The sequence below is a fragment of the Oratosquilla oratoria genome, chromosome 34 (genome assembly GCF_046742065.1).
Source record: "Oratosquilla oratoria isolate Oo_2021 chromosome 34, ASM4674206v1, whole genome shotgun sequence".
Lineage (NCBI taxonomy): Eukaryota > Metazoa > Arthropoda > Malacostraca > Stomatopoda > Squillidae > Oratosquilla > Oratosquilla oratoria.
In genome coordinates, this window is record NC_134810.1 from 17,161,842 (window position 1) to 17,173,242 (window position 11,401).

The window sequence follows — 11,401 nt, forward strand, 5'->3', positions numbered from 1 at the left end:
TGTTCACTCCTTCCACACCTCTTTTACTAGTCTTTCTTCACTCATTCTTTCCATGTGTCCAAACCATCCTAATACTCTTTCATCCACCCTATCTCCCAACTCCCTTTCCACCCCCGTTTTCCTTCTCGCCTCATTTCTCACTCTATCCAGCCTAGTAACCCCTATTATACTTCTCAGACACCTCATCTCAAGCACATTCAATCTCCTTCTCTCTTATGTTCCATGTTTCTACCCCATGCAGTGCTGTTGGCACAATCACTCCTTCATACAACCTCCTCTTAGCATCCATTCACAAATGTCTATTTCTCATTACACTTTTTAATCAACCAAGGCATTTACTCGCTTCTCTCAATCTACATTCTACCTCCAACTCCACTCCGCCTTTTCCTGCCACATTCACACCCAAGTATCTAAAACTAACCACTTCCTCCAGTCTCTCTCCCTTAATACTCACTTCCAGTCTGCTGACACTTTCACCCCTTGTACATCTCATCACCTTACTTTTACCCACATTTATCTTCAATTCCTGCTTTTACACTCTCCCAAACTCTGTCACTAACTTCCTCAATCCCTCCTCTGACCCTGCTACAAGCGCAGTGTCGTCCGCAAACAACAACTGGTTCACCTCCCACTTTTCTCCATTTTCTTTAACCATCTCCAACCCCTGACCCACTACCCTTGCATTAACCTCTCGCACCACCCCATCCATATATAAATTGAACAGTCAGGGAAACATAACACATCCTGACCAAGTTCCACCTTTACCTCGAACTCACTCTCTTCATTTCTAATCCTGACACACGCTCTACTACTCTCATAAAATCTCTTGACAGCTCTTAAAAGCTTTCCTCCTATCCCGTATATCTGCATAACCTCCCACAGTGCCTTCCTATCTACCCTGTCATAAGCCTTTTCCAGATACATAAAAGCCAAAAAAACATCCTTTCCCTTTCCTATAGCTTTCTCACATATGTCTTACCACAAAAATCTAATCTACGCAACCTCTACCTGTCCTAAACCCACACTGTTTCTCTCCAATTACTCCCTCTGTTCCTCTCTTAATCCTCTCAATCAAGATCCTCCCATAACCCATCACAACTACACTCAACAAGCTAATCCCTCTGAAACTACTACACTCACACTTGTCACCTTTTCCCTTGTAGAGTAGAACTATACAGGCACTCCTCCAGTCCTCCGGCACTTTACTCTCTTAAACATACATTAAATAACCTCACCAGCCAGTCCACCATAACTGTACCTCCTTTTTTCAGACATTCTGCATGACATCCATCCAGACCAGGTGCCTTACCTGCTCTCATCATCTTAACAACTGCCTTCACTTCATCCTTCCTTATTTCTCCTCCATTTTCCTCACTCATCACGGTCATATTCTTAGCGCTTCCCACTGCAACTACCTTTCCCTCCCTATCCTTCTTCACATTTAGCAACTCCCTAAAATACTCTGCCCATCTTCCTCTTACTGCCTTCTCTCCCATTATCATCTCTCCATCTGCACCTTTTACCTTTTCTTCTCTACTTGATTCGCCTCCTCTTCCTCTCATAATTTCTTTCCAAAATGTGCTGACTTACCTACCCAGTTCCACTTCCTCTCTTTCACCTCCTCCACAATATCTTCCACTCCAGTTTGCTCTCTCACTCAACTTGCTCCCTTTCGGTATTTCAGCGTTATTCCCACAACTGAAATCTCCATTCTTCTCTATGCATTCCTTAGCTTTGTCTTCATCGCCTTCGTCCGTTTCAAAAACAGAACAAGATCATACAAGCTCGAGGTCAAGTGCCAGTAAAGCGGAACTGTCTTGGGAAAATATAATAATAATAGATATCTGTCGGATATTTTGGGCCCCACAGGCAGCAAGCCCGCGGTAACGCGCTGTAAGCAGTTGACCTTGGGCATCAATAAAGCCTGTAACTAAGCTCGTCTCTCACTTGCCTATCCTATATGTCGCAAAGACAGTCCTACGGACCTACTCATTCACCATGGCTGGTCGTCGCCCCTGCCTACCAGCTCAAGACCCCACGGTCCAGCCGTCGGTCCCCTCAAGCGGCTACAGCCTTAGAACAGGCCCATCAGCTGCTAATGGCACAGATCGAAGCCATCGCAGCCTTGCAACGACAGGTGGCAGCAAGACCCGGCCGCCATCCACCAGCCCACCGGTCTGAAGCCCGAGAAATGTGACCTGGGCACGTCCTCGGCAAAATTTCGCACCTGGAGGCGCTCTATGGAGTACTGGTTAGGTCTCAACGGCTTTACAACAGTCGAAGCAGTCCTGCACATTCGCCTTCTCTGCACCCCGACCCTGCAACGTTCCTTGGACTCCAGGTACACCACACAGCAGTGGGAGGCTCTCTCCATCAGTGACGCTCTGGACGCCATAGGTCGCATGGCCTTGCTGGCGACCAATCAGGCAGCATATTGGTGCAAGTTCTTGGCCGCACAGGAACCCAGTGAGTCCATCTGTGACTACTTTAGGTGTTCAACAGTGTGCCGCAGATTGTAAATTCGAGTGCCCGGAATGCGAGTGCAGTTTGTCTGAGTATATGCTCCTCCGGAAGCTATTGTGTGGTTTACGGAGTGTAGTGCTGAGGAGATCCGCACAGAGCACACGAGTTAACCTGCCTCCGTCAGTACTATGGAGTCAGGGGCAGGCTGGCAGTGTCACAAGGAATAGTGACGTACACATACGACCAAGGGTCGATTCGATTGGTGATCCCAGAAGCCCTCCGACGACGCATAGCAACCAATCTCCACGTTGGTCACCAAGGCCTAGACGGGATGTTACGACGGGCGAGGCAGTCAGTCTATTGGCTTTGCATGGAAGGCGACCTGCAGAAGCATAGAGATACCTGCGCCACCTGTAATACTAGTTGTCGCAAGCCGCCGAACCCTTCACCGTGACGCCCACGCCTGAGTATCCATTCCAACACACTGTAGCAGACTTGTTCCAACTTGAAGGGCAAATATACATGGCATACGCTGACAGGCTTACCGGGTGATTGGAATTAGCACACTTCCCCAATGGGGCCACATCCAACAAGTTAGCGTCATTGTTCCGGCAGTACTTCCAGAGGTGGGGGGCGCCCTAGTCGGTTTCTACAGACGGAGCGACAAACCTCACCAGTAAAGAGATGTGTCTTCTTCAGGAAGTGGGGGGTAGAGAGGCGGATCGCATCCGCACACTTCCCACAGTCAAACGGCAGAGCGGAAACGGCCGTGAAGTCTGCCAAGAGACTGTTCCGAGACAACACGGGCCCCGGGGGCGGCATCGACGTGGAGAAGGCACCGATAGCCCTGTCACAGTACCACAACGCACCTCTGCGCGGGGTGGACAAGTCACCAGCGCAGCTGGCCATGGGAAGGCAGCTAGGAGACGGTGTGCCAGTGCATCGACAACATTACAAGGTGGATGTGCACTGGCAACAAACGCTGCGTGCAAGAGAGCGAGAGGCGGGAAGGCAACAGGAGGGTGGATTGCCAAACATGGAACACCCAAGACTCTTCCCACACTAGCGATCGGCACCCAAGTGTGGATACAGAACCAAGCTAATAAGCTGTGGGACAGGCGAGATGCGATTACTGGGGCTCTACCGTTCCGCTAATACTCCATCAAATTGGATGGCAGTGGACGAATAACTACGCAACCGCCGTTACTTGCGCCCCACCGCCAATAATGCATCACAGGTACCGCCCTCACCTCCACTCATAACACAGACAGGCCTGGCCTGCCATCCTCAGAGAGTCACGAAGTGGCCTGGATGGCTAGGAGATTATGTAACAGACTACAACTAAAGTGTGTTGTGTGCGTGTGTACACTAAAGTGCCCTGTGTATTTCTTTATTTTGTTTTCCCCCTCCCCTCAACTATGTATGTCAAGGTACTCTTGTGGACTGGTGCAAAATCACTGTAATTTTTGTTTAATATACTACATGAACGTAGTACATAAGCATCTTACGGAGGGGGTGTAGGATATGTTGGGCCCCGTAGGCAGCAAGCCAGCGGTAACGCGCTGTAAGCAGTTGGCCTTAGGCATCAATAAAGCCTGTAACTAAGCTCGTCTATCACTCGCCTATCCTATAATACCCCTCCCTGTAAGACGCTGGTAGATAAGTAGGTAGATAGAGGGGTAGGTGGCGAGAATTTAATTTTTACGAGTTAGATGTTTTGAAAACAATAGCCGCGAGGGAGTTGCGGAGTTGCATAATCTCGCTCACCATCTAAAGTTTATAAACAACAGCTAGGGTGCAGATTTTGATGACGAGGTGACAGTATATTAACTGGGCCATTCCGCTTTGATGTCGAGATTGCTCGTGTAGGCAGTGTTGCTTGGGATGGTGTAGTAGTCTTTCTGATTAGAGAATGGTGGAGAAAAAATCTATTGCTACTTGGGAGAAAAGGGGAGACACTTATTTGTAACAATCAAGATTATTGGATGAATTAAGTAGTGACGTCGGAACAGAGATGGTTTAGTGAGTGGATTGGGGATCCCAGGCGAGAGTCCTCTTGTGTACCTTACAAAATAACGTTGTAGAGAATTAATGAAGAAGAAACGATGAAAATTTCCTTACCAGTTTGATTCACCCATCCAGAATCATTACTATCTTATTAAAGAAGATATGGTGAAAAATACTTAAGTGATGGGGGTCGATACCCTCCCCCCCACACACACACACAACCGACAGTCCTGGGTCTTCCTTAGACAAGTTTCCCCAACTCCGTTAGTCTTCTCCGGCTTTATCTCGATCAAGTCATCACAATCAACTTCTTGGGGACCATTATGAGGTTGTTAGTAGTGAATCAAAAGACATGCTCACGCCAGACGATTTCATTCACATTAGGTCTATCAGGAATGAAGTCTATACACCGGCTACAACAGAGTCGCTACTGAAGGGGTGTAAAAAGAAATTAATGAAATAGGGTGGCGGTAGTTGACATAGAAGGCAAAGTGCCACTAGTGGAATAGAATTAGTAACTACGTATAAAGCGCTAAAACAACTGGTTGTCTTAGGGGAAGATTAGAATTTTATGGATAGGAATGACAGGTGATAAAGTGGCATGGAACCGCTTCGTGAAGGCTTTATGGTCTCTTGTAGTCTCCTCGTTATCATGTTCATAGGTTCGGGAGGGGTTAATCAATATCGGTTACGTAACCTCTTTGGTATTGAACGGGGTTCCGCAAAGATAAATGAAATAGTCCGTCAATAATGTGAATAAAAGGAAATGTGCCGTCACCCGGGAAGGAAGGGGGCGAGACGCGTCGAGGAAGATGGAATAACTGTGACAGTTAAAGACAACTGGTGGCTTTCATGCCGAACATTTTTTTTTGGGGGGCTTGTACGTTGTAAAAACATCAATAAAGTCGGCCTTAACCTTCTGTCTATTGAAAGCTTCCCTTAGCTGAGTGAAATCGCCTGGCGACAAATGAAATAAATTTTGAGTGATTTTTTCCAAGGCTCCCATGAAACTGAATTTCCCTTTTTCTGTGAACTTCTTTCACAGAAAACAAACAACTTGCGAAATTTTCCTCGTAAATTGATTGTCTTTAACGTTGTATTTATTCTAGCATTAGCTGAGGAACTTTACTTAATAAATGGGTACTGAGGGTACCATAGAGACGAAATAACATGGCGGCAACAACAAGTATATAAGGTCAAGTCAAAAGTGCACTCCGGTATCATAGGATAGGAGCTATAGTACATTTCCGAACGATTTCCTCATTTATTCATATTTCATTATTAATCAAAGGTAGGTAGGTACCAGCCTACTCTGAACAGGTCTATTCATGTTCAACAAATCTGTTTATCATTTTGTTGAATCGTATTTCGCGAAACCCGGACTAACGCAAGAACTTAAATAGCAGTTAACAGCGACTTCTACTTGTCCTGGAGGTCCGAGTACTTAGTGCAAAGGTGTCAACCTGGGTCGCAGCTAAATGTCTCGGCGTGAGTACTTCGCCTTCAATCAAGCTAGACGGGCGGGCAGGCAGAATATGGGTCTGTCTGCCATGCATGAAAGCTATCGGTGTGGTATGGGCTAGCAGGTATGCAGGATGTCAAACAGCCGGTTCCAAACCATACAGGACGTCCAGTAGGAAGGACAGATGGCAAAAAAAATCAAACAGTTTGTCAGGCAAGAGGTCATACAAGCAGGCAAGAAATCAGGCAGGGGAGAAGTCAGTCACGTAGGGGAAGCAAAAGTCAGGAAAATAACAAAACTGGAGAACTGACAGTGGTTCCCAACCAGTGTGCCGCGGCACCAAAGAGCGCCGCGAGATCAACTGAGGGTGCCGCCAAAATTCTGGGCAAATATAATTTTCGTATTACCAACTCTCTCTGTCATCCATTTTTGTTCATTAAAGCAGCATCAGTGTAAAGATGACTATTTTCATACAATCCAGGGACAAACTTTTGTTACACTGATGTTGAATCAACAAAATACAGACAAACTAGAATTTAATTTTCTAATAAGGGTGCCGGGGACTTCTGAAAAGCTTGGCAAGGGTCAAGCCAGAAAAGGCTGAGAACTACTGAGGTAGGGAGACAAGTCCAAGATGAGCCGGTTGGCAGGAAGTCAATAAGGCAGGTCAGGAAGACATGCAGATTGACTTGACAAAAGCAGGCAAGAAGTTGGATAGGGATTCAATTCAATCGACGACTGCGCAGTTCGACTTTAGAATAACATGCCAACGGGATTTTTCCAGTTCGGTAGGAACAGTTATGGAAGATTACTATTTGCCGAACAGGAAAAAAAGCTCAAGGAATTTCAATGACTTGCACTATTACCTATAATTTATTTATTTATCGTTTATTTATATATTTCTAATTATATATATATATATATTTTTTTTTTTTTTTTGCGAAATCACACAAATTTGTCATGAAAAATAGAAATATTGTACGTCCATTCGTATGGCAACACCAAGTAGGTTATGGTGTAACTAATTCAAACCTCATGTATGTTGCTACCTATTGGACTATTTGAACCTGCTATTTTATGACAACTCCACTTTCATAACACATTAAAATCAGGTAGTGTCTCTAGCCTTCAGAATGAACTAAACTTCTGGTAATCATGAATAAACGTGATGCAGAATATCGGCCGATGGCCTATGGGGGATCCACATGGTACACGTCTATGAACCATAAACAAAATGTAATTGGAAATTATTAATTTATTCACACATCACAAAAACATCATTAATTATCATCCCCGTCCCATCATTCAATCAATAAATTTTACTGTATATCTAAGTAAAAATTGAAAATACAAACTACACATTCAATCTGATCAATGTTATTATGTTTGTAACATTGTTACAAACATTTGGCAGCTGAAATTCCATTATAAATACATAAATGGGAAGAAATTAGAAACAGTACATCTGAAATTACGTACCTTGTTTATGAGGACGCAATAAAATAAGACCAATTAGTACACCATACTTGGGAAAGACAAAAAAACTGTCTCACGTTTCAATACGTATGCACCCGATTATCTGACTTGGAAACAAATGTCGAGTGAACGTCAGCGAATATATGATTATGTTAACTTAGATTATCAAGATTGAAATGATTGTATTATCTAAATTATTATTTACATTATTATAACCTAAATAGCAATTAATGATACATTCGAAAGAAAAAGTAAGCAGGGATCATAAATATAACTTATCACTAGTAAATAGGGTATTAAATAAAAAATAATCCCAAGACTACATTGAAAATATAAAATAATGGATATACATACAAAAACAATTATATGATACTTTTCCAGACTTGTAGCAGGCGGCATGCTTTTGTAGACAAATGTGCGCTGTGACATAAGTAATATATAACTGACTCCACCGCATAATGGCGGTCCGAAATTAGGAAAAATAATAATAAACTACACAATGATAATAACCAAAATACAGAAGAGTGATCCGAGTTACGCATTCCTAAATTTTACGTACTCGACCACGACCATTATATTCATCCAATATTTCCGTCAAGCCTTTTCAAAAAGGTTAAAAATAATTAATACTAAATCACGCTGGCGTGTCTGTTTCGTAAGCTGGTCTGCTGATTGGCGGCCCTACCAAGTAAGTAAACTAATTGGGACGTCCGAACTTGCTTTTGACATGATATCAAAGCGTGCCAATATTTTGTTCTAAAGACAAAATTTAACATATGCTTCACACATTTTACAAATTATTTGCTGGAGGGAGGGGTGGTGAATGGGAGTAGAGTATACGGGGATGAAATGGGTGGGAGTGAATCTATGCCATTGACTTTGACCACCTCCCATCTAAGGGGAAAAAGCCATTGGTATATATATATATATATATATATATATATATATATATATATATGTATGTGTGTGAATATATATATATATATATATATATATATATATATATATATATATATATATGGGTGTGTGTGTGTGTGTGTGTGTGTGTGTGTGTGCAGCACTGAATGGGTCCCTGTGACTAGAGACACATTTTTATCAATCACAATGTACTTTAATTCTAAGCCATCAACATCGGAAGAACCGTGGAGGCACATGCAGAAATTGAAACGTGGTACACCCGAGGACTCGAACCAACATGCGAGCACGTGACCAGTGCCGTATTGACTTAGACCAATACACCATCAATACGGTACTGATCACGTGCTCGCCGCGTTGATTCGAGTCCTAGGGCGTACCACGTTTCAATTTCTGCATGTGCCTCCACGGTTCTTCCGATGTTGATGGCTTAGAATTAAAGTGCATTGTGGTTGATATATATATATATATATATATATATATATATATATATATATATATATATCACTGCCAAGCAATGTCATAACATATTAGTAAATACACTAAAAACCCAATGTTCATTGGATTTAAGAAAAGAAAGGAAATAACAATTCCCGTATATTTCGATCACTGGCTGTGATCCTCTTCAGCAGATCACAAATCCGCTGAAGAGGATCACAACCAGTGATCGAAATATACGGAAATAATTATTTCCTTACTTTTCTTAAATCCAATAAACAGTGTTTTTTTAGTGTGTATATATATATATATATATATATATATATATATATATATATAGATATATAGATATATATATAATGTATGTACACATGAAAACATTAAAAAAAATCTTCTTTCATAAATTGTATAAAATACATGTTTATTCTGTGGCTATTCAAAATAATATGTTGATATAATACAACCTAATAATGCTAAAGCCAAAATATGAATATGAGGGGTAGCCCAGCTCTAGATATAGGGTCCTGCTGCTAAAACGTTGTCTTATTGCATTGCCTTTGACCTATGTGGTGTGGCAGTTATATAGTAAAATTTATTGACAATCTAAATGTAAAGACTAACCAACCACCACGACCATAATTTCAGCTGGCCTCTTCCAGAATCGTCATTTGTAAGTGGCGAGAACAGGGATGACCTTTTATCTACGAGGTACTAAAAGCGTATGCTTGATGGGCGTATGTTCTGACTCAGCGAGCTCCCTCATAAGGGGAAAAGGACTTTTGGTGGGTTACTTGCTTATAGAAGTCCGTCGCAGACGACGATGACCTCACTCTATGTCTTGATTGGTGATAGATGATGTAGCGATGTTTTGGTGATTTCATTCGAGTTCAATTGGTGGCTTATTATGGTCAGTGGACTTTTTGATGGCTAATTAGTCCAATTCTAGACTTGCAGATGCGGTCACAAATGTTACAAGGGAAGTGTCCTGCATTTTGTGGAGCATGACGCCGAAGACGTCGTTGTTCTGCAGTCCTGTTTATGTGGTTGGTCGTTCACTTCCTTGGTGGCAGATGTTGCGCCAGGTCTTCAAGATGTATAGGAGTGATAGCACATTTTTTCAATGTTGTTTTCATGTGGTCTTTATATCTTTTTCGGGGTCTTCCTGCTCTGCGAGTACCTTCAGCTAATTCGCTATAGAGTATCTTGCGGGGGAGTCTGTCTGCAGGCATTCGGATGGTGCGACCCAACCATGTAAGTTGACGCTGAAATATAATAGTCTCAATTGGGTGCTCTGCTACGAATTTCTGTGTGGAACTCTATGCCACCACTTCACACCCATTATACGTTGAGGGCAGTTGGTGTGAAAAGCCTCCAGTTTTTTCAGGTGACGTCGGTACAGCACCCATGACTCGCTTCCGTACAGCAGTATGGATAGGCAAACCGCTTTATATACAGAGATCTTGGTGGTGATGATGATGCCTCTGTTCATGAAAACTCTGTAGGATAGCCTCCCAAAAGATGCAGAAACTAGTCCGATCCGCCGTTGCACTTCACTTGTGAGATAATTTGTGCTGCTTAGGACAAATCCCAAGTAAATGAACTCTTCTACGTTTTTCAGAGGCTGGTTGTTAATAAGGAATTCGGGAGCAGGTGATTGACACATATTGAGTACTTCCGTTTTCTGAACATTAATGGCTAGTCCTGATTGAAAATAGGCTTCAGCTACAGCATTGATAGTTCGTTGTAGCCCACTTGGGGAAGAGATAACAAAAGCTGTGTCATCCGCATATTGCAGTTCATGTATTGCCTCCGCAGTGACAAGTGTCTTGGACTGCAATCTTCGTAGGTTAAATAGATTGCCATATAAACGGTAAGAGATGTGGACACCATCTGCTGGGCTGATGTTCTGCTTAGCAATTGTCATGACTGCTGCCACAAAGAGATTGAAAATGATGGGCGCAATGACATCCCTGGTTTACGCCAGTCCCTACATGGAACGGATCTGATGTTGAGCCTGAGCTTGTTACTCTGGCCATTGATCCATTGTGGAAAGATCTAAGTACCGCCAGGAAGGTGGGGGGGGGGGGAGGGCAGTCAAACTTCCTCAGTATTTCCCAAAGCAGGGTTCTGTTGACAGTGTCAAATGCTTTGGCTAGATCAACAAAGACCATGTAGAGATCTTGTTCAATGGCCTTTTCTTGGAGTTGTCTAGCAACAAACACCATGTCTACAGTGCTTCTTTCTTTTCTGAAGCCACTCTGTGATTCTGATAGAACCTCTTCAGCAATGCGATCGAGGACCCTGAAGAGAAGAATCCTGGTAAGCACCTTGCCTGATGTTGTAAGGAGGGAGATGCCTCTGCTGTTGCCACACACAGCCCTGTCGCCTTTCTTCTTGAAAATGCTAACAATGTTGGCGTCTTTCCATTGTTGTGGGCAGCAACTAGAGGTCCAGACTTTCTAGAAGATGTTGTGCAGGCAGTCTGTAATAGCAACCCCACCATGTTTGAGAATTCCTGCAGGTATGGATATGTAAGTAGTCAAAAGTATTTCCGAACAAAAGCTTTAGAAATTTATGTCTTCAAAGTACCCGCCAAGTGCAAGTTCCGTCAAATGAAACTGATTTGTGGAAAATATATAT

General features: G+C 43.0%; 1 protein-coding gene across 1 annotated transcript; it reads right to left on the bottom strand.

The window, feature by feature from the left end:
- Window positions 1-9,813: 9,813 nt before the first annotated feature.
- Window positions 9,814-11,264, bottom strand: LOC143018350 (uncharacterized). The gene is made up of 4 exons (XM_076173710.1): window positions 11,170-11,264; window positions 10,862-11,062; window positions 10,203-10,731; window positions 9,814-10,023 (listed from the first exon to the last, which is right to left on the bottom strand). Exons 1-4 carry the CDS (start codon window positions 11,262-11,264, stop codon window positions 9,814-9,816), a joined length of 1,035 nt encoding a protein of 344 aa, XP_076029825.1.
- Window positions 11,265-11,401: the final 137 nt, after the last annotated feature.

What these genes read in the sequence shown, in the direction of transcription:
- LOC143018350 (XM_076173710.1), bottom strand. Translation starts at nt 11,264, where the DNA reads ATGGTGGGGTTGCTATTACAGACTGCCTGCACAACATCTTCTAGAAAG. An exon ending in CTTTGGGAAATACTGAGGAA is followed by an intron (nt 10,732 to 10,861) that starts GTTTGACTGCCC and finishes GGCGTAAACCAG; the next exon opens with GGATGTCATTGCGCCCATCA. An exon ending in AGATCTCTGTATATAAAGCG is followed by an intron (nt 10,024 to 10,202) that starts GTTTGCCTATCC and finishes ATTATATTTCAG; the next exon opens with CGTCAACTTACATGGTTGGG.